The 23574-nt window shown below is 35.2% G+C and overlaps 2 protein-coding genes across 6 annotated transcripts in view; one reads left to right on the top strand and one right to left on the bottom strand.

Moving 5' to 3' along the window:
* Positions 1 to 15830, bottom strand: part of LOC129269523 (putative sodium-coupled neutral amino acid transporter 10) — a 42165-nt gene extending 26335 nt beyond the window's left edge. Inside the window, exons 1-7 of one of the 4 annotated variants that reach the window (XM_064105898.1) lie at positions 15682 to 15830; positions 10751 to 11197; positions 4461 to 4578; positions 3298 to 3343; positions 2677 to 2770; positions 2127 to 2267; positions 1662 to 1783 (exon numbers count right to left, since the gene is read on the bottom strand). In XM_064105898.1, coding sequence (XP_063961968.1) covers positions 1662 to 1783; positions 2127 to 2267; positions 2677 to 2770; positions 3298 to 3343; positions 4461 to 4578; positions 10751 to 10840 — 611 coding nt within the window. In that variant the 5' untranslated portion in view covers positions 10841 to 11197; positions 15682 to 15830. Of the gene's footprint in view, positions 1 to 1661; positions 1784 to 2126; positions 2268 to 2676; positions 2771 to 3297; positions 3344 to 4460; positions 4579 to 10750; positions 11198 to 13441; positions 13732 to 15681 lie in introns of those variants that run through there. The other 3 variants (XM_054907033.2, XM_054907035.2, XM_054907034.2) reach the window with 3 other exon arrangements.
* LOC129269525 (pantetheinase-like) lies at positions 13292 to 23552 on the top strand. Of its 2 annotated transcripts, XM_064105900.1 has the most exons (4): positions 13292 to 13595; positions 15506 to 15738; positions 18578 to 18798; positions 19294 to 23552. In XM_064105900.1, exons 3-4 carry the CDS (start codon positions 18595 to 18597, stop codon positions 20749 to 20751), a joined length of 1662 nt encoding a protein of 553 aa, XP_063961970.1. In that variant the 5' UTR covers positions 13292 to 13595; positions 15506 to 15738; positions 18578 to 18594; the 3' UTR covers positions 20752 to 23552. The 2 variants fall into 2 exon arrangements, with proteins under 2 accessions (XP_063961970.1, XP_054763012.2); XM_054907037.2 differs by lacking the exon at positions 13292 to 13595 and having other exon boundaries at positions 15365 to 15738.
* Positions 23553 to 23574: the final 22 nt, after the last annotated feature.

The raw sequence follows: 23574 nt of genomic DNA, 5'->3' as shown, positions 1-23574 counted from the left end.
CCAGGGATGCCCCCCCCCCCTGGCCAACCTCATGATCAGGATTGAAAATACACGGGAGCGATGAGTGATTCCGCCCTCTTGTGTTTTGGAATCGCTCTCGCAACTGCCTAAAACTGCTTACCGAGCGACTCCCAACATGAAAATCGCTCCCGTCCGCGCCTGTCCAGTCTCCCATTTACGACTGCATATAATAGAATCAACGGGCGCGGGGCTTCAGAAAAATGCGTATCGAGTTTCAGACTCTTGATACTATTTTTCCAAACGCTGTGCGGCACCGGCGCCAGGTCTCGCCATTACTTTGATAGTAAAAAAAATCTTTTTTTATTGGATTAATTTGGAAGATACCATCCTAAATTTGCAAGAAAATAAGATTGTGAACTCTGAAGAAAATCACAGTTTATCTTATTGTAGAGTAATTTTCGGCGACTCCACTTCTCAAATCTGAACTTAGCCACTTGGTGCTATGGAAATATGGCGCAGATCCCGCAATTTTTTAAGACCGAAATTAGGATTTTCAGTGGGGATTTTTGGTGAGTAACAGTCAGTGCCCGAGTGTATACATGTATTGGCGCTAATGCAGTTTCATACCCGCCTGTGTTGCGATGATGATTGAGTGTGAGCTGTGTGTTGCGGTAATGATTGACTGATAGCTGTGTTGGCGTAGGCATAGCGTAGCTTAGCTTGAGAAATAGTTGATATGTTGACGTTAGCTGTCAGGCTGTGATGCATTCAATATTTCATAAAATAATTTTCAAGTGAGCTTTTATCAAAAAAGTAATTATGAAAAGGATTCCTCTGAATACAAATTCTGTTCAAATTTTATAAACTTCATCCTATTCAATTTGATGGACAATATTGTATAAGTTAGAACGTCCAGTTAATTTGATATACAAAATACAAACAATAAACATTAGACCTACATGTAAATGAACAACAATAAATTAAATAATATTTTAACAATCAATAACAATGAAGAAAAAATAAATAGCAATTAAATAAACAATGTTTAACATTAAATGAATTTGTAAACAAGCAGGAGAAACTGCGATGCGAAACCATGCGCTGAATCATGAAGAAAAAAAATGGCTCTCGAAAACTGAAAATGGCTCTGGTAAAATGAAAAATGGCTCTCATTTTTATTTCAAAATGGCTCCCTAAAAATAAAAAGTAATTTCAACACTGCTCATGATCACTGCGTCAACCGCACGATCGTGCCCAAAATTGGCATGCAAGTTATCCATGACATAACCAAAAAAATTGCAATGCTAATTTTTTTTTCGAAAAATTGTATGATTCCATTGATGATGCTCCTTTAAGCATGAAATTAAAATTCTCTTCTAAATCAAAAAATAAAGGCCTGAATATCGAAATTGGGGTCTAGATATTCTTTTATGGTTTCTCGACTTAACGGGGATGAAAAAGTCATCTCACTCTCATGGCAATTGCTTTCTCCTCTCCCACCACTTTTCATGACTTACTTTTTATATTCATTTTGTTAATATTGTAAATTTGAAATACATGTATATTGCAATGACCACAAAAAGAAATGGTTTCATTCGCAAAAAACTGAAGTATCTGATGTAAAAGACTTTATGTTTAACCAATTGAAAATACAACAAAATAACAAAAATATTTAACGGTGAAATGATGAGATTACTTACGGTTGACAACACATAGACAAGGCGAAGATGGACATTCCTTTTAGAACGCCTGCTGGTCTCCAAAAAGCTACATTATTCACCCACTCCAATGAAATTAACCTAGGAATACAGTCAACAAATACCTGCAATGAAAAATTCAGAGAGAGAAAGGTTTCAATATCTAGATTCTATATCATAACAACAGGATCCCATTACATGAAAAATACCATTATCATAACTTTGTCATCCAATGGTAACTACTATAATAACAAGTTTCAAAATCAAAACAAAATCAAGAAAAACATGAAAGTTACTATTAGATGGCAAAGGTTCCAACTTTTATGAAATGGGGCTTAAGATGTTCCCTTGAACAAATGAAATAAGTTGAAAACTCGCTTATCAAGGATTTATGATTAAAAGACCTTTCACTTTCCCCCTGAAGGCAAGCCTATGAGTATTAATGTTAAAATCAAATGATGTACTCACACTCGTGGCAAAGAAGAAATAAAAGGAGATGGATATCGTACTAAGAGCACTCAGACTCTCAACATTCCGCTTCTGAGCTAAAGGCAAGATGATGAAGACGGCTGTTCCAAGCAGAATAAATGTTCTAAGGTTTGAGGTGTTCTGGAACAAAGGTTGAAGAAGAAATAAAGACAGAGGAATATTACTGCATCTATCAAACATTATTCAAAGAAGCAACATCTACATTATAGAAGCTTACAACAAACTCCTCCTAATTCTTTCTTTTGTTTATGTATCATGGCATTTTAATATCATTTACATTTTTGTACATTGTTTCAAAGAAATATTGAATAAAGACTTAAACTGAATAAATAAAAATCCAGATGCTGACAGAAGTTAACTCATGGCCACGGGATAATGTAAACAAAACATTTCTTGTAATTGAAATTGAGCAGAATGATTTTTCAGTTATAAATTCAAGCGACTCAGGAGCAATCTGTAATTGCCTATACAATTAGGGACAACTGTAATACTTAGAAACATAATGTACACGTCGAAAGGGGTGACCTACCTCAATACCTGCAAATTTAGACACCAACGATGGGCCCAGATCACCGATTATAACAAAGAAAGCTATGCATGTACACATCAATAATAAGATTACACTGGAAAGAAAATGAATAGAATTACATGAACGGGTAAAAAAAATTATTGTCTATTGAAATTACCCTACTTAAACTACATAGAAATAACTGGGACCTAAATAAAATATATTAATATTATTAAGTAAATTGAAAGTCATTCAGTCCCTGTGCATTTTTGTTCTAATAAACTTTAGTAGACCATGGCATTATAAATTTATATTTCTATAGGCCTATTTCAAATTACATTTGAAATACTTATGCATCTTGTAAAATAAAGCCAGTTGATCTGAAATCAGATAGAAAATAGTTTTTTTTTTCATATTGAAGCATGAAAAGATACATTCCAAATATTACAATAACAGTCTTATTTCTTAATGGTAAAACAAGAAAATTAATTGAATACATGCATCAACTATCATAACAAATAACCACCACAAGGTGGTTGAAGTAGATGATCATTGAATATGAAAGCACATATTTTCACATTCAACAATTTAAAAAAAAATCTATAAACTTCAACCACAAACAAAATATTCAGTTCTACTTACCTAACTTCTACAGAAAGTTTTCCCATGCCACCCAAAGTATGGTGAGCTGTAAATTGTAAAATGAAGCATTGTAATTAATAATTAATGTACCTGTTTGTGTTAAACTATGAATAATTAAATTCATTATTAAATCAACATCATAGAAGACAGGGAAATATTTATAGTTAAGGCTGTGTAAATTGATGTGTATGCAACATATGTATTATATTCATTTCACTTTTAGAAGTCTTATCTCCAGCTTTTTCACAATGTTCACTCTTTTCAACAAGTAAAAAACTATATCAATAAATGATTTGTTTATCATATGCTATATTTTGTAAAAACACCTTTTTTAAAGAATATAATATATATTATAAGGAACCACACCAAAAACAAACATTCAAATAGAAAAGGGGCAAATGAAATTAAAAATGTCCTGATATATTCATCAGATATTACTAGAACTTAAAGACATGTATGCACAGTCAACGAAGCTATAACCTGCAAACAAGCTACCTATGAGTATGAGCAAGTTGGTTTAATTTTGTTGGCTATTAAAAGATGCACATGAATGATTATACTCTTTGATCAATTAAAGTATGTGGGATTAATCAAATAATTTGCAAACTGGTTCAGGATCAATTTACACTTGACTTAAACTGTTGAATACCACATGTTACTTTCCAAATATTTGCTTTATCACTCAGTCAAAAGTAATTGAATACTGAATATGCATGCTTGTTACCAAGATACCAAGCAAAGTCACATGACCATTCCTTCAGCTCAGATAGAGGATACTGTACATGGGTGTATTTTAATTATGTTTATTTCAGCTTTGTTGTGGCTTAATAAAATTAATTAATTCATCTAAAACCTAGAGACTTAATCAAATTACATGACAGAACTTTGGGCATATTTGCATGCTTTCACATTTAATTTCCCGTTATGGCATGTGAATGAAAATTCTGATATTAAACAGCTTTATTATCTGCCATTGCAAAATAAGTGATATTTTTGTCCTTTTATTATTTAAGAGCAAAACCTATTACATAATGAAAAATATGTCAGTGCATGAAGTTCCCTTAAAATGATACTGATCAAACAGGCCTACTCTTGAGAGTAACCAGATAAGATCAAAAGAAAAGGAGAAAGGTCCTGGTACTATAAAGCTACGGTGTACTTACCAACGGTTTCATAAGAAGTTTTCCTGGTAGCTTTACTTGATCTCAGAAGCAGATTGCAACTGAACTTGTTGACGATACCAGTAATAATAAGCAGAGATATGGCAAGAACCACCCCACACTGTGAAATAAAGAATAAAAACCAAGACAATCAGTTACAGAGTATTGACAAGTAATGACATTACTAGATTAGTTTAAAAAACACTTTTGGGGTAATTACATTAAGGCTTAAATCAGGGTTGGTGCATTTAATCATGTTGATCTAAATCACTATGTTTTTTTTAAACATTGATTTAATTCACTTCCATTGAAACATGTACAAATGATTGACAATTTTTTGTGGCAGTTTTATTTTCTAACTCAAAAGAAAGATTTTATCAACCTTATATCATCAAAACATGAATAAATCCTTCATGTTAATTGAAATCAAGTCAATAAAATCAGGTTCATCTTGCAAAACCAAAGATGAACATGGGGCCTATAGCGATTAACACTTATATGTACATGTAGACCCCTACTCCACTTTTCTAAGTGGACTTACAAAATTATCGAGCTGTAAAATTTTTCTTTGTTGATCGTTAACAAAGTTCTAGTTTCTTTATGTCAAAATCGAAAAGGGTTTTTAAAGGACAGTTTTTTTAATGAAAATATGAGAGTAAGTATAAAAGGGTTATTAGCAGTTAGAACTTCTATTCTGATCATTCACAAGAACTACAACATATTGCTCTCCAACATCAATAATTTGTTCCTATCTATCTATAGCAATGGCACTTTGGAACGAAAAATATGTAAAAATCTAAAAAGAGGAATTTTAAAAAGAAACCCTGAACTTATAAGGCTGAATTCCATCAGAGATTTTTGCCAGGATGGGTTTGTACCAAGGCCTGTTCAGACTTTCTGTACACGATTATGCTTCATTCATCCGGTACACTGAGAAAGGTTCAGTAATCCATGGGGAAACAATGTATGCATGCTCTTGGTAATAGTGCTGTAGCCGAACTGCCGAACCGAACGGAAGTTCGCTGAACTTGGCATTTCCGAACCGGACCGAACCGAACACAAGGGCCTGGTTCGGTGGTTCGGTAAAAAAAAAAATTCGGCACAATCATTCACTACGTAATATGAAGAATAGTGGGGACTACATATATTTAAATATAAAATGAAAAAAAAATATTGGTTAGTGATTGTGCACAATAAGAATTCCACACAAAATATTTTTTAAATCCACCATTTAAGCTCACATCTTGTCTTTGATTGAATTGTTATCAACTTAAGAATATTTTATTAACATGAATATATTTTTTCTTCATTAAATGAGGGGACATTTGAAGCTAAACTCGGTATAAAAGTGTGGTTGAATTACGTATTGCCGTAATCGATCGTGATCGTAATCGGACCTAATTGTTTTCTATTTAATTAAGAAAAAGGACCAGACATAAATTCATTCCTCCTAAATGACAAAGTATGACAGCTTCGGTCTCGTCTTTGATTGAATTTTTATCAGTCTCAATTTTTTTATTACCATTAATTTATTTATTTTTCTCATAAAATGTGGGGACATTTTAAGCTAAACTCGGTTAAAAAGTGTAGTTGAATTACGTAAAAGTGTAATCGATCATGATTGTGATCGGGCGTCCATGTAATTGTTTTGTATTTAATAATATAAAAAAATTACATAAATTCATTCCTTGTGACTGACAAAGTAATGGTAAAATATGTATATTTCACCTTCTGAAATATACATATCAATATTAAAGAAATAAATAAGAGATGAAGGACTGAGGTTAGAAAAAACAGAAAAGATAAAAATTCAAAGCAAATCAAATCAACGCATGTTCCCTGATCGTGTACCGGAAATGGTTGATAAGGAAAGTTGAAACAGGAAGTCCAAACAACCTGCTCTCAGTTCCTATTACGCTGGTAAAATTCATATTCCGAATTTGAAATGTTTTTCCATTGTCAATATTTTCTAAAAAGTGGTTTAATCTGGTCATTTACTGAAAATGAAATGATAAATTTTCAGTTCCGTCTTGGTTCTGACAATCAACGCCGAGTGATTTCATAACACTAAAATACACAGTACAGTCCCATGTACTCATTTTCGTGTTGGAAATATGTTTGAAGTCACTCGAGTGTCGATCTTTCGGGACCAAGAATGGACTGATATTTCATATTTTTAAAGTAATTGATTGACCAGATTTAACCACTTTTCAGAAAATAGGGACTTTCTAAAAGATTTCATATTCTTTGGAATGTGAATTTTACCAGTATAATAACAGTTGAGTGGAGGTTGTTTGTCTACTGTTCCGACATTCCCGATCAACACTTTCCAATCGGAGAAGCTGCGTTTGCAATGGCATTGTAATCGATCATGATCATATCTACATGGAATAATCAATGAACAAAAAATATTCTGTTCTTTGTAATTCTGTTTCTGTCCTCATTCTCTCGTTATCAATATTATTATTTTATTTTTTTTTTTATTCAATTTAAAAATGAAAGTAGAAATGACTCTTATTTTTGGTTTCAAGATTGAAATAAATAAAAGAAAGTTATGCAGCAATTTTTATAACCATTCTTTTTAGAAACAAAATTTATTATAAATATACGACAGACTATTTCATAAGATAGCTTGTTCGAGGGTTGGCAATCCTTAGTTTTATATGTTGATAATTTAATTGCGCATTTATTGCCGAACCCCGAACCGAACCAAAGTTCGGAAAAAATTTGCCGAAGCCTGCCGAACCGAACAGAACCCGAACATGCCGCCTGACTTGCAGCACTACTTGGTAATACCTTGGTCACATTTGCTCTATATTTTATGTACCAGCTACATATAGGTATAAAATATTTAATAAAAATGAATAAAAAGGCTGTTTTCGACTTGCCGTACGGTTGCCGTAGAGCAAATGTGACAGAGGTACATGTATAACATAAACATTTAGTGCCCTATGCCAAAAGTGAGCATTTATTTTTTTACATTTCTCAGTGAATGTGTTTAAAGTGCAATAATACATAAAATCTGCATTGTCCTGATAACCCATAGTTTAACATTCTATTTGTTTGTAGCTATAGAACCCGTTTTTCTCATTCTTAGCAAAAATGCTGAGAACTGCCAAATACTACTATTCAGGTTTATTGTAAAAGAAATCATTCAAATCAACTTGCAACTTTTTCCCAATCGGTCAGAGCTTCGCAAGTCAATGCTTTGAAACATTCAAAGAGTTCCAACTATGGCTCAAAGAACAAAGGAGTTTTAGACAAACAAAAACTAAATGCAGTTTTCTTTAACATAAATATGATCTTCAGTCCTTTGCTTGAAAATCAAAACTGTTTCTCTCTAGAGAATGTGAGTCTCAGAGTCATGGAATTCTTTTAAATAAACTAATTGATGATCATTTCATGTTAAGAGCTTTGAATAGAAACAAAACACCAACAAGCAGCATTAGCTGTACCACGATAGTTAATCAACTTGGATTAAACCAGTTAGTAGGAGCTCTCTACATCAGAAGACGCAAACACAGCAGAAATTGTCAACATCTTCATGACGCTAATTGACTTGATTTAATTATGAAATAGAAAGCTCAGATTGAGTTTAATAGTGAAATGTATGATTTTAAAATTTTATGTCAGAGTAAAAGATTATATTTTTGGTGTTTGCGCTTGGTTTCAAAAAAATTTGTTTAATTTGTTAAGAATAAGAAAAATGTGATTTAAATGAATAAAATCTGATTTAAATCAAATAAATCTGATTTTTTTTTTTAAAGAAAAAAATTGCCAATCCTGGGTTAAATTCATCTAAATGCCACCAATGCCATAGCCTTTGATGCCTTACTGATTGGCATCAATGCCTGCCCATCTCCACTGCACTCTATGCTTATTGTGCCCTGTTTAATTTTCAAATTTTTGCTCAAATAAAGCAACGTGCCTCATTAAAATTTGGTCTTGTCATGAAAAAATAATCAACATTCAAGGTCTCTTTTGAATAAAGTCTGCCCATAAACCATTATTCTTTTAAAGTCAATTTATAGATCATAAAATTCCACAAAATATATCACACAAGTGAGTATGACATAATCATTTACAAGTTTTTATTAAAAGACGAATGTACTGTAAACTTGGTTTAAAAAATTGAGTATCTGATACACAAACTATTATCCTATAACAAGGCTCCACATTACCTTTTTTTGGTGGTGGCCCGTTCGGGCCACCAAAACCTTCAAATAGTTTTTTTTGGTGGCCCGATATTGAAGTTTGGTGGCCCGGAAAATATAAAGAAAAACATTAAACATTCTGAAATATTAATTCTGCAGCCACTACCACTAAGTTACTTTCACTTTGTACATCTTGTGTGTAAACCTTGTTTGCTGTTTTTTAATTTGCTAATTGATTTGTGGTAAAATAGAAATTGTTCTATCATTGTAAATATGTAATGATTGAAAGAGAATAAATGAATTGTGTGGACTTTTTTTTTTAATCTCCCTATAGACACAGACTCAAAATGGTAAACTAAATAAACAGTGCATAACAAACTCAGATAGTGTACAAAACAATGATTTTTCCTTTCTTCCTCTTTGAATCCTAAAACCTAGATTATGCAGGCCCCAAAATCCAGTTCATTTTTTTTCTCTTTTGCAGCATATTATAGCAGGAGAAAATCACAGAAATATATGCTGCAAAATTAGAACAATGCATAATAGGGGGAAACAAACCAAAATAATTTTCAAAAAGTATATTACAAAAAGAAAACAAAAATAATAAAAGAAAAGTGAAATAAAACAAAAGAAAGAAAATGAAGAAAAAACAAAGAACAGGAAAAAAATTAAAAGAAAAAAGAAAATAGATTTAGACTAAAGAAACAAAAGTAAATGAAAGAAAAATGAATAAAACAAAATTAATATAAAAATGGGGAAAGGGGGAAAATTAAGAAGCCATTACAAATATTTTTTAAAGTCTATTCCGACTGAAATATAATTAAAAGCCAAGCAAATAATTTTCACTTATCTTTTGGGAATGGCGCATTTCTATCTTTATATCCTTTAGTTTGTATTATTTTTTTTAGTAGAAACATATTCTTTAATCAGGCATATTCAATGGGAAGGGGTATAAAAAAAATGAAACAAAAAAAAAAAGGCAAAAGTTATATCTGGAAAAAAAAGTGAAACAAAAAGAAAAAAAAGTGTGAGAAAAATCATTCCCTATATTTGCCAAAATGTTGGAAAAATTCACATTTCATATCAATAAAATACCTTCCCAAAGTATAAACTTTCTCAACAGTGGTTTAAGAAGTCATTTATAAACAAGAAAGAAAGAAACTGTTTATTTTTGGCTAGAAAAGACACAGCTCCGAAAGAAACAAAGTATCAACATACATACAAATGCACACATGGGACTGTGATGTACTCACCTATGGGTTTTTATGTGTATTAATTCATTTGGAAATCGGTCTTTTTGAGTCAAAAGAGAGGTCATAATTCCTCTTTTTAATGCTTGCAAATCATCAGGGTACACCAGATTTTTAGTAATATGAACTGTAGAAGGGCATTTCATTGGTGTAAAATGTGGCTTTGACTTAAATTTTCAGAGTTCTGTGGAAGATTTCATATCGCAGCTCCCTGAGTCTGAATAGGCTGCCAGCGCACAGCTAGCTGCGCATGGCTTCATGCAAAGCTAGCTCATTCCAGCCTGCCGGCACGGCCGGCTGGATAACAGCTACTGTATGCTGTAGCGGTAGTACTGTCATGACTATGCAAAATTTGTGTGTGTGTATTTGTGTGTAGATCAACAAAAAAGGCGCATGACGACTGGCTTGCAATTTGAGTTGTAGAAAGTTGATAAATGCGTGCAAAATCGGGAGAAAAATTGTGCTACTTTAAAAACTATTGGTTGCCCGATTCGGGCCACCAAGACTTAACATTTTTTCAATAATGGTTGCCCGAGGTGAATTTCTGGTGGCCCCGGGCCACCGCTAATGTCGAGCCTTGCCTATAAACAGAACCTATAAATCTACATAAATTTACCAGTGATTAATAAGCAGTGATAATAATATAACAATGTCCCACCAATAAAACATTGTAGAAACATATCAGGAAAGAGAGCTCTTAAATGTTCATGTTTGCCTCTCAAAACAAACTGAAATTCTTCCTTCAGTGTCATCTTGTGAAGTAAATATTTACAGATCATAAGGTTTACAGAAACATGGAATATTGCACCTAGTTCTCCACAAGTTCACCAAATAGACTGTACATGTAAAAACAGGTGACATTTTATTAAAAAAGACCAAAGATACTGACCTCTTTGAAACACCAGGGCATGGCCAGAACACTGACCCCTATGATGCTGTTACTAAGGTTGATGACCGCTGACCAGGGAGTTTGCCCCATCTTGGTGTAATGATCTATGTCCGATACACCAGACAGGGGAACATTGACTTCAGAGGGATCTATGGTGACCAGCAGGTCCGGTGACAACTTGCCCCAGAATCGGGGCTACCTCCAAATAGCCCGAGGGGTACACGCTTCAGTATTTCCCTGCCTGTATCAAAGTTCTTTTCTGGTCCGGGATATGTTTCCCTCCAACCACTGTTACACCTTTCCTCCAAACTACTTTGGTTGGTTGGTATTTTCTTGGACTTGGGGATCCTCTGACGCTTTTCACATGACAGGTGATATGGACGAGGTCACATGGTCAGTTGTCCAATTACTTCCAGGTTAAGGCACCACATTTGCTTCTAGATTCACCTACATGTAGATAATTACAAAACATGAAACACGATTACAGTTGCCAAAACATGCAAATTCTAGCTGTATTGTTTAAAATCAAATCTCATCCAGCTCATCATCTCCTTTTAGGATTACGCTATACCTCAGTGATGACGATATCATAGTTTAATATAATCACAAAGAGCTGTTGTGCTTGCTGCAATAATCCTCAAAAGCAGCTTCCTCAAAGATTGTATGAATGAATGCTTGAATTTACCCATCATCAAAAAATAATGTCATACTCTTAGAACTTAGCAACATCCTTTCATAGGAAAGTTGAATAGGATGATGATAAAGGGCAAAAAATTGCATGCTCAAAGTATCAATTTTTCTCATAATCTCAAATTACTAATTTTCTAAAAAACTGACAAAATATGATAGAGCCTTTTATTACTATTCAGTACAACTTTTCCCTCACTAAACAGTAAACACACATTTGGTAAATATGATAACAATTTGAAAGTGAATAAAATATTTCATATTTCAGAGTTGGTCAGTTTTCCTGTCTTTTTTTATTGTAGGTAGGCCCTATTTGTGTATTTATGATGGAAATTTTTATGATCTTTAAGAAAATGTTGTTTGTTTGAATTCATTCAATAATACCTGGTGTAACATATCCACTACAATACAACTAAAAGGAAGTTAATGTCTACCAGTAGAGGCGCACGGCCAATATGGGAGACTGTCTTCCATGTGGGAGATTATCCCCAATATCAGAGACTTGAAACTTTTGGTTCCAGGTATCAAATCTCAGAGACAGTTTCCAGTTTGGAAGACCAATTTCCTTTGTTTACATTTGCTGCAAAAGGATTACCTCAACAGCAAATGGAAATGTGATAAGCAGATTCCTCATGAAAAATTACCCCTTTTCAATGTCTACTTTCAAAGTTAACCATCTACTTTTGATTTCATAAAGATTTTGGTTGTCATCAATACACAAAACAAATGGGCTTCTTATCTCAGTGAGACAAAATTATGGGTGGAAAAAAATTATGTTCTTTGTGGTGTTGTTTTTTTGTTTGTCCTTTTGCAAAGCAAGTCTCTAATGTGGGACTCTGGGAGATTGTCTCCCATATTGCCTGGTTGTGTGCCTTAGGGATCTACTCCTTGCATGCCGGGCTCCTTGCCCTCGTTCTCTTCTCGTCCACCTTCTCCTTTTCCGATTCCCCCTTCTTGAATTCTCTTCCATCTTCATGTTTTTATTCTCCTTCCATCCCTCCTCCTCAAACATTTTCCTTGAGTTACCCTTAATCTCACTAATGATTTTTCCCTTCTCTACTTTCTCGTCCATCTCAATTTTCACCTCCAGTCTCTGACTTAGTCTTACTCTTAGACTTGTCCCCGGGGGGGCCACTTCCATTCACGAGTGGATACCATGCGCGACCATGGGGTCTCGAAAAGCACCCTAAACACGTATTTTCCATATACTGAAAATGCACCCCTTAACAAGTATTGTAAACAAAACGATACTCTTGGCAAGTATTCCCTGAAATGAACCCCTAAACAAGTACAGCCATATTTTATTGTTATGTCACGGGTCCTTCGGTCGTCGGTTTTACCTTTACACATCATTTGGTTTAGTACGACCCCATTCCACACCTCGCGCAAATCGGACTCTAAACACGTAGTGTTGGGGCAAAAAGGACATCCTTTATAAAACATTTTAATTTTGTTTTATCATCCCCACAAATTTGACCCTAAACACGTAACTTTCCTAGCGAAATAGATACCCTTTTTTCATTATTTTTGTGTTTTTGACACCCTTATCACGTTACGTACGTAACGTGCCCTATCTTGAAAAAGACATCCTTTTTACGTGTTTTTTTGGTCCCCCCGGGGACTTGTCTCACTCTCAGATCTACTCTTTGTCTCTTATCTTTTCAGATTAACCATCATCACGATAGCCTAATCTACATTTCCCTCTTCCCTTCAGGAACTCTTTCCCAGATCTGGCCTAACTTTAGGCCTACATGTAGGCCAAGGCAAGACAGCACAACAACATTCGTTCATTCATTCTTTATTTCTTAAGCTAGCCGAGATTTTAAACACACATGGAATTGCATTGATGGGACTGGACAAAAATCTATTCATGCTATGACTTAATCCGAACCCTTCGCCTTCGATGCATTATATAGACTATTGGCTCAATCTGCAATAATAATCACTAAGCTATTAAAAAGGCACTAATTAAAATATGTAATTGACATATTCTCAAATTCTTACGCTTTTATCAAATACCGTTGTGATTAGTTGACGTGTCAATATAGTGATAAAAACGGGATGACGGCTGCTGCATCCACGTCCAATCTTGTTTTTACGTGGCATGCAAAAACGCATGCGCAGATATGCAATCGCTCGCAGCGCGCGCGCCGCAGTTGCATTTGGCTCAAAGATTTGGGGCCTGTTGCATGACGAGATGAGCGATACGTAGGAACGTCCTAGGACCATTCTTCCGAGATAGGAAGATTGGCGACAAATCAGCGCTTTCCGTTTCACGAAGGCAATTTTGTCTTCCAAGTCCGCGACATCGTTTGATATCGATAGTATCGGAAAAATATTTAGTCTTTATCGTCACCTGAACCTTTTATTTCTGAATGACGACTTTACATAAAATCCGATATTTCAATAAAAGGAGATCAAATAATGTTTTATTTATTACTGATTGTAGAATTGATGTATGGAGCGTACTTTATGAGGTTAAAAGAGAAAAAACTTTAAAGATTCACAAACATAACTAAATAAAATCGAAATTTTCATTATTTCCCTTATTTAGAACACGGTGTCTTTTTAGAGACACCTTTTATTGATATTTCAACGAAAGAGACCCTTGTCCGACATAAAAATTGATTTAACTAAGTAATTTCGACATTTATGAGTTCAATATTCTGTATTTTTATAGAATACTTGTATATAATGATAATTTTGCAAATTATGCGTTAATATGTTATTTGTTGAGGTAAATATAGGGTTTGAATGGAGTAAACAAAATCAACAGTGTCTGATTGTATGAGACTAAAAAGGAAAATATGAGAGGCTGCGTGTGAAAAATCTAATTTATTTATTTTATTTGTCAGATATAACGCAAGAAATACAAATGTGAGTATTTAGAGTATAAACATACCTCAGTTGCATGATGAGTAACAGAAGAAAATGAAAATATGAAAATTGCTGCAAACATGTCCAAGTGGATAAAGTAGTACTTTGCAATAATAATTAAAACATAGAAAAAGGTGTGAATCAATCCGCAATGGACAAATACTTTTACAGAAATAATGCTAAATATGACAACGATCATAAACGCTGGTCATATTTAAAGATGATCACTTAATTTATGGAAGGTTTAAGAAATAACATAAAAGATTTAAAATGCGCCTCTTCGTATGGACTTTCCATAATCTTTTCTTTAATGAACTTATCTTCATTTGTAATGATTGTGATGGATTCGTAAGCTATAGGCTTAATCTGTATCTTAAATTCAATATTAGCTGCAGGTTTTTTGTTTTGTTTCACTGTTTCAAATCCAACAATTAATTTTCATTGATTAAAATAAATCTCAGCAAAAAAAAATAATTATAATGAAAATAAAATAAAAATAAATAAATGATTTAGCATGTTTAACATCTTAGTTTTGTTTGTCTTGGTTTTTTTTTGCTGAATGTTATTGAACACGTTTTTTACCTTACATAATTTCTTTTAAAGAAATTTGTTGTTTAAAAAAGGGGTTGTTTATCTTTAATGAGAAAGCATGACTGGGGTCGGCTAAAGAGATATAGTGCCGCCCATTTCAAGTATTTCAAGTTTATTTTTTTAATAGAAAAGGGGTGGGGATAAGACGGAGGGAGAATAGAAGAAAACATATTATTTTAAAAAATATTTGGCCCTATACATTACCCCCGGGAATAATACATGTACCCCGGCCGGAGAAGTTAAAATGACATCCGTTTTTGGTCGTCCTGCATGCCGTGCAAAAAGACGACCTGAAATTGATGACAACTATAGCCCCCATATAAAACATAACTTGGCACCATCCCAGATAAAATGCATCAGAGTGCAACCAAAAAAAATGTTTAGAGGTGATATGTCAGTGTGGCTTGCCGTAAATGCATTTTCTCTCAATGCCGACGGTGGCGGGCGGTGTGCAAAGAAGATCATGCCTACGTAGGACATGTCTGGAGGTGTCTTTCCAAGGACCATTCTTCGTATCGCCCAAATCGGCTTTGTGAAACAGTTGAGCGATATCTCGTTCTTACGTAGAATGGTTCTACGAAAGACCCTTTCATGCAACAGGCCCTTGGCTACTTCGGCGAGATTCCCAGGCCGGCAGGCCGACAGTTCAGCGTAAACCGAAAGTGTCTACCTGGTGGCCTGCCCAGCGCTGGATAACGGTACGACTAGTCGGACGTCGGTGTACTGTCTAAAAAAGCACAGTCAATCAGAATCCCGCAGGAAAAAAACAAACAAACCTGTGTTTGAATGTGGAAAACGAATTGGCACTGACGAGGAAGACTTCGTTGTATGTTGTGAGTATTACCAGCTAGCAGCTTTGACAGCAAAATGCCCTTGACTGTGCTGCGGTCATGGACATTGCCATTGCATTGGTGGTGGTGGTGGTGAGGGGGGGGGGGGGGGGGCACTCATCCTACGAACGAGGTGGGGGGGGGGGGCGGCCCCTTGACCTTGTTTTGTTTGCATTATTTATTGGCACATGATTTGGGGAGGGGCTAAGACTAAGTCAGTGGCCCAGTGTGGAACCTCGACCTGTTCCTGAAAGTTACATGTAAAACTACAACAAAAAACGTTACAAATTAAAAGGGAGGCGCGAAAGCTCAATCGGTAGAGCGGGGGTTTCGGATTCCGGTGACCCGGGTTCGATTCCCAAGTGGTGCGCTAGTGCCCTTTGGTAAGGCATTTATCCTCATTACCAGGTCCCTCAGAAAGGACCTTAAGCCGTTGGTCCCCTGGTTGCTTGCTCACAGGCATTCGTGCTTAGCAGTAGGGTAAAAAACCTCGGTAAAAAAAATTGACCAAGGCAAAAGCTTCGGTCTCTGTTATGTTGGTTGTTCCGCTGAACTCCGTTGGCTCCACTCACCAAATACAGAGACCAAAGTTCTAGCTTGATCTGTACAGGGACTCGATGGCCATATGTACTAAGTTTGGATAAAACAGGGAAGTGAAGTTGCGCGACAGCCGAAGTAAGGCACTGTTTTTTCCCCTTTTAATTTAAGTTTATTTTTCCCCGTTTTGGGGCATTTCAGGCCAAAACGGAATAATAATCTTTATTTTGATACAGTTCTTTTAATATATTTTTATGAAATAAAGACAAAAATCTATAAGCCCCGTCGGGGGGGGGGGGATTTTGCATTGTTTACCCCCTAATGGTGGCTGCACGATAGCGAGCTGTCTGTGTACGAGGAGAAATTTAAAAAAATGTTTAAAAACTACTCGAAACAGAAGGCTGCTAGCTGTCTACTATTACAAGTGTTAATTAATGGATTAATCATGTTACCGTAATAATATAATAGCACCCCAAATGAAAGTGGAAAAAATAAATTATGCACTTACCTCGATTATATGGATGAAATTGTATCGTGACACATAATCCTGACATTGAGGCACAAACTGGACCCTCAAAAAAAGGAAAAGTTCTGTCTCGTTCATTCTCCTTCTTTCAAAATTGAAAACAAAATGGCAGATCGATACCGAGAAAGAACGCGACATGGAGTTTTAACTTTTCCTTTTTTTGAGGGTCCAGTTTGTGCCTCGATGTCACGATTCTGTGTCACGAAAGACCTTCATCCATATAATCGAGGTAAGTGCATAATTTATTTTTCCCCTTTTATTTGGAGACGGAGTGCTATTGTGACCCCATTCTACCCCATTTTGGAGAATACCCATGTCTGCCTAGTATTACACGGGCGAGTCCTGGGGCCCGTTTCTCAACACATGGACAAGTTAGTCATATCTTTATCCACCAACCACGGAGTTCCAATCTTACTAAACATGTTTCTCGAAAGGCTTCCTAACTAGAATACCTAGATATCGATACTATCGGTAAAAAGAGCAGACGAGACGTAGCCCTTGTTACAAAATAGCATAATATTCAAAAAGAAAAATTATGACAAAATTGCAAATATTGTGATAAATTGGGAAATAAATCTTTTCAAAATAATAGCACAGGTGAATTATGCATCATACATACTTAGACCATGAAGACTTGAGCATTCAATTGCAGAGAAAATTAAATTATGAATAATTCATATCATGACTAAAAAATCACTTGTGGACGTTGAGATGGGTACCCCCGGGATATCCAATTTTAATAGTTTACAAAAGTAAACCATAACGGTTTTCTTTGTAAAATGATGATTATTATGCGGTCTTTTACGATTCCGAACGTCATCAAAATATAGTTCAACGAAACATTTTTAATCATTGATACCGAAACACGATATTTGACAAATTATATGCATAAATTAGAGATAGAATTTATCCAACTGTTAATAGGGGTCTGAAAACAACAAATACGAGTTCAGTTATGGATGGCCTGACGTGGTAGAATATTTATCGATTAAATCATTTTACTATTTCAAAATGAATGGCTTTGTGGCGTTTTACCAACAGTTTTTATAGTTTCTTTGTATTACAATTATCATTGAATGCAGGTGCACTTGTTTTGTGATGTAATTTCAACCTCTATGATCGATTACGTAAGATTGTAATTTTAAAATTTCTAGGCACTTTTGCATGTCATAGTCTACCCATGTGATGCCACTACGTCATTAAGAAAGAAGTTATGACAGGTTCGGAGGTGTCATAAATATTTAGTGAAGTTGTTGTACCCAATCTTGGTAAAGAGGGCTTCGTGAAACGGTTAGCGGACAAGTAGCTCACTATCTCCAATTTAGTCAAGAAGTTATACTTATGACGGTGTTGAGAAACGGGCCCCAGGGCTCCGGCTTTTCATCTTAGTCCCTTCTGCAGTCCTTGCAAACGCGATAACTTCAGTTTAACTTAATCTAGGCTCATATAATTTGGTGTGTATGATACTAGCATGAATCCTAGGAAGCCTATTGATTTTGAGGTCAAAAGGTCAAGGTCACAATGACATATGTTTTCATCTTTCCCTTCTGAAGTCCTTGTAAATGCGATAACTTTAGTTTAACTCAACCTAGGCTCATATAATTTGGTTTGTATGATACCAGCATGGATCCCAGGAAGCCTATTGATATTTAGGTCAAAAGGTCAAACAGTTACCACGTTTCAATTTTCTTGCTTGACCAATAACTCCATTTTCCGCGTTACAGGCTGGCGAATTATGTGCTCGCCCTAGCAACACTCTTGTTCATATTTCTTTTCCAGAGACACTTCCAATCAAGATGTCGCTCTGGAAAGCAATGTTCTTGACTTTTGTCTTAGTCATGTGTACTGTACCTGTCACCAAAGCAGACTACACAGCAGCAGTGGTTGAATACAAGGCTATATCCTGGCTCTTTCCCATAGTCAATGAGGAACAGGCCCTCGCGATCATTGAACTCAATCTGGATGCATTGAATATCCATGCTTCTGAAGCCGTTTCTCAGGTGGGAGCAATAATAGTAAAACTGAAGTTAAATTAAATGTTAAAAGTGGCCAATTCTTTTTTTATTTACTTACACTATTCAATCACCCCCCCCCCCTCCCCCCCCCCCAAAAAAAAAAAAGAGAGAAGAAAACAGCAGCAGCTTATTGAAAATCAATGATTATTGTACTGTGATAATTAGTTGACCAATTAATTATAGTAATAATTATGGTGATGGCAGAGCACTAGTACCACCACCATCACAATCCTCACCACTACTTACAGTTTACAAACTTCAAATTAAAAATATTTTTACAATGTAAAAGTGTTTTCCAATAAATGTTAAAAGGATTTTTAAGGGTGAAAGCTGTGATTTTTTTTAGAGAATGGTAGTTCCTGCATACTGTACATTAGAGATTTCATATTTAAAAAAGAATGGTTTCATTGTCTCATTATGTTAATACTGTTTCCTAATCATTAATCATATTTTTACTTTTATATATTTTTTTGTTTTCAGGGAGCAGATATATTGGTCTTTCCTGAATATGGGATCACAGGCTTTGTTGAGGAAGAGAGGGACTATGTTGTTCCATTTCTTGAAACAGTGGGAGATCCATCATCTCTTCAATCAAATGCATACATTCCCTGTCATGATAAACACAGCAGCAAGACTTTCATTCAATACAAGCTAAGCTGTATTGCCCTAAAGCATAACATCACCATTGTTGCCAATTTAATGACTGTCCAAAGTTGCAATAACAAAACCGACCCTCAGTGCCCTCCTGATGGGCGTTATCAGTACAACACCGATGTTGCTTTCTCCAGTGAAGGTGAACTGGTGGCAAAGTACCACAAGGAGAATCTCTACACAGGAGAAGCCAAGGTATTCAATCCTGGATACAACCAAACAGAGGTGGCAGCATTCAGAACGAGCTTCGGCTATTTTGGTCTCTTCACCTGCTTTGACATCCTCTTCCCGTATCCTGCGGAGCGACTGGTCGGGAAGCTAGGTGTGGACACCATGGTGTTTCCGACAGCCTGGATGAATGAGCTGCCATTGCTGAACGCGGTAGAGTATCAACAATCCTGGAGCATGAGTTACCGGGTCAATCTCCTAGCTGCTAATCAACACTACCCATTCGCTCAGATGACCGGCAGTGGAATTTTCTCACCAACGGCTGGTGCCATTAATTACACCTACAATATGGATTCATTCCTGGGGAGAATGCTGGTGGCAAGGGTAAAAAATACCCATCAGGGGTCAGCTCGAAGGCAGTTTGTCCACCTTGAAGACTATCAAAAGTCAAAACACTCTAAAGGAAATGGCATGTATTCAACAGGAACCGATGGAGGCATAAATTCCGGTCTACTTTCTGGCATTCAAAAAGATACTATTGATACTAACACTAAAAAGGATAAATACAGTGATATTCTAAGTAGAAATAAGTCTTTAGCTAATTCTTTATATGATTTAGTGGGAAACGAGAAACCAGTTCCTACATATTTTATCTCAAAGCTCAATGATGACCCATACAACCTCACATTGCTTCATGGCACCCAAGGTTCTGCCTCAGTCAGCAACAACAACATTTCTTGCACCGTTGACTTTGGCCGTGACTCTGAATCCGCGTTGTATGCTCTGGGGGCGTTTGATGGTCTGCACACGGTAAACGGTGACTATTACATTCAATGCTGCAGCCTGGTTCGCTGCAAGTCCGACACCGATCCATACCAGTGTGGAGCCGAAACGAGTGACGCAACAACAGTCTTTCATGACTTTACACTGAGTATGAAGGGACAGTCTGAACAAACGCGGCTCTTTCCCGTAGTGGTGACCTCCGGTGTAAGACTTCCTCTGGTGGGTAAGGAATGGAGTTACTCTGAGAAGATGAATCAGGTATGGAGTAATGGAGGAACGTTGAAGGAACCTCTGTTGGCAGCAAACATCTTTGGTAGGTGGTACCAAAATGACTGAAATTATTAAAGCAATGTTGGGTATGGAACTATAACATTGAAAACAAAAACCCAAGAAGTTTGTATGGAGAAAGTACAAATAATGCCATAAGAATGATATATTATTAATTTGAAAAGAAATGGGAACATATTTCAAGGGGTTAACATTTAGCAAATGTATATGATTGCCACGATCCATGGAGAATGAATATAACATTTGCAATAGCTTTAGTGATGTAATGTTAAAATATATTCTATATGAGTACTTTTTGTCTTTGTCTTTCAGCAATCACCCAGGGTTTGATTAATGTCTTTGCACTTTCTTCAGATTTTATGGAATGGACAGTACTAATTATGTAAATTTTATATGGAATTTGTATTGAGATTTTTTGGGTAGCATCAATACATTAATCATCATTATCGATGGTGCAATATGGAAAACATAAAACATCATTATCATCCCCCCGATTTATTTCAGTGTGCAAAGAGTTACTTCATCATTTTATTTGATCTATATTTGCAGACCTGCCAACCAGTACGTTTTAGCCGTATTTAGTACGTTTTTGCAACCAAAATACGGCAGTACGTTTTATCTTTGAAAAATATGTTTTTTGTAAAAAATTGTAATTTATTGAGAAAAATAATCTCTATATGTCTCTATTTCATAAAACGTACACAAATATGGTTAATAGGTCAATGTAATTTCAGGTAATTTTTTTTTTCAATCATTTTGTTAAAACCAGGGTGAAGATATACACATGTTTTAATGTTGTTTTTTTTTCATCTGCAAGAGCAGTGCGCATTTTAGCTTGCATGCAGCTTGAGCGCCGCGATGAGCGAGTGCGCAAAGCATTTTATTATGAAATACACTTTTGGGGGGAAAAATACAGTTTTTTTAAATCACAGAATACAGTTTTTCATTCCTAGAGGTAGGCAGGTCTGTATTTGATTCATAACTGTAACAGTACCATGATTGATAATAAATGGTACCAGAGCTGATTCTGTTGATTATAGCAATGAATGATTTTAATGTGCCTTTTTTGTATTGATAACATTTGAAAAGATCTTTTCAAATCATGATTAATTATTGACAATTGTATATAGACTTGCTAAATGTCCAACAAGTTGATATGTTTTCATTAACATGTGGCCCCTAGGGAGGCTGGGTTTCATCAACATTTTTCATCTGGCAGGTTATCAGATCTGACAACTTTCCTTGTTTTTGATTGGCTGTGAAACAGTGTTACTATGGTAACTGTCAGATAAAACAGAACTTGTTCAACAAGTCCTTCCATGAAACATTCCCCTTAAATGAAGAGATTTAAACATTAAAGTAATTATTGCTGAATTTTGTGTACAGTTTTTATTAGAATTGCAATATAGTAGAATATATAAAAGTGATGTCTTGCTCTAGGAATATCAGCAATTATTATGCAAAGCTTTTTTGTCATTTATTTGAAATATACATGTTGATAATAATGTGGTGTTTATAAAGTGCACCTAATTAATCTGAAATATATCTTATTTTTATTTTGTATGGTAATGCATACATGCCTGTTGTTGGAAATCGTTGCTTGTTGACTGTGTTTACATTTAATGTGTATTCATAAATCATGCATTTGTTGAAATAAAACCATGTGAAATGAATTTTTTGATCATACATGTATATTAGAATCTATTTATTCATGAATAGATTGATCTGAATTTTAGCACATTTGTTAGATCATATGAAAGTGTTTTCAGCCGAAGAATACCAAGTTCACCAAATATGTATCTGTGTTTAATCTATCGATCATTATGTATTAATATACTGTATGTACATTTTTCCATGAAATCAACACAACTTCGATAAATACAGTATTGGAATCAAACTGCATACGTAATTGCCCAAATTTATACCAATCCAGAGATTAAGATTGTGCATAGACCGACCATCTCCGACAGAGATGGTACATGTAAGTCATTGGATTATGGCAAACGTACTCTTATCCGTTGCCCTCTAAATCAATAGATTGGTAGAAACTTGAGAATGTAGTTACATGAAGGTTTCCATGACGAAGAAGAATAGTGTAGTTGGTTTCAGGTAGACCATGTATCTTTCTTGGGCAAGTGTTGGTCCTGAAAAGGACCACCCAAACTCGATGTTTCGACAAGTGTGTTTTTGTCGTCTTCAAGAACAGGTGACAAGAACACAATTCTGAACATGACATGAACCTGCGAGATTGGGTGGTCTTTTTCAGTACCAACACTTGCCCAAGAAAGATACATGGTGTACCCTCAAACCTACTACACAAGAAGCTGGAACATTTTATTATTTCATATCTCTCACTGTGATACTTAGTTGTGTCCAAAATATTAAATTGACTTTGTGAAACAATGTGACAACTCTGATATCTAGTTAAGCAACTTACATGTAAATGAAATGTGTATCTTTACAATAAAGTTCATACATCAACAATTTTGTATTTGAAATTAAAGAATCAAAATATAATTAGACTTAAGATAGTCTTGTTTGTGTATTTTATAAATTAGTAATCCAATTACAACTTGATGGCTTTGTAAATATTCTTTATCAGAAAATGAATATATGTGAGTTATATAATCATGGAATTTGGTATGCATCTTTGGAATACCTAATGGCAGGCTGTATGGGGTTGGGTGTCACGATGATCTTTAAAGATGTAGTATTCTAAACTTAAGATTATGCAGAAATCGATGATAACTGGAAACGCAGAGTTTATAAGTTATTTATCTTTTAGTTCCTAATACCCATTACAAAGTTCATCTTTCCAGTCTGAATTCAAACTTGAGAATAAATTACACAAAAAACATATAATAGAGTACC

This window comes from Lytechinus pictus, chromosome 10, assembly GCF_037042905.1.
Source record: "Lytechinus pictus isolate F3 Inbred chromosome 10, Lp3.0, whole genome shotgun sequence".
Lineage (NCBI taxonomy): Eukaryota > Metazoa > Echinodermata > Echinoidea > Temnopleuroida > Toxopneustidae > Lytechinus > Lytechinus pictus.
The sequence above is the reverse complement of the archived record's forward strand: the minus strand, read 5'-3'. Positions and strand labels throughout refer to the sequence as shown.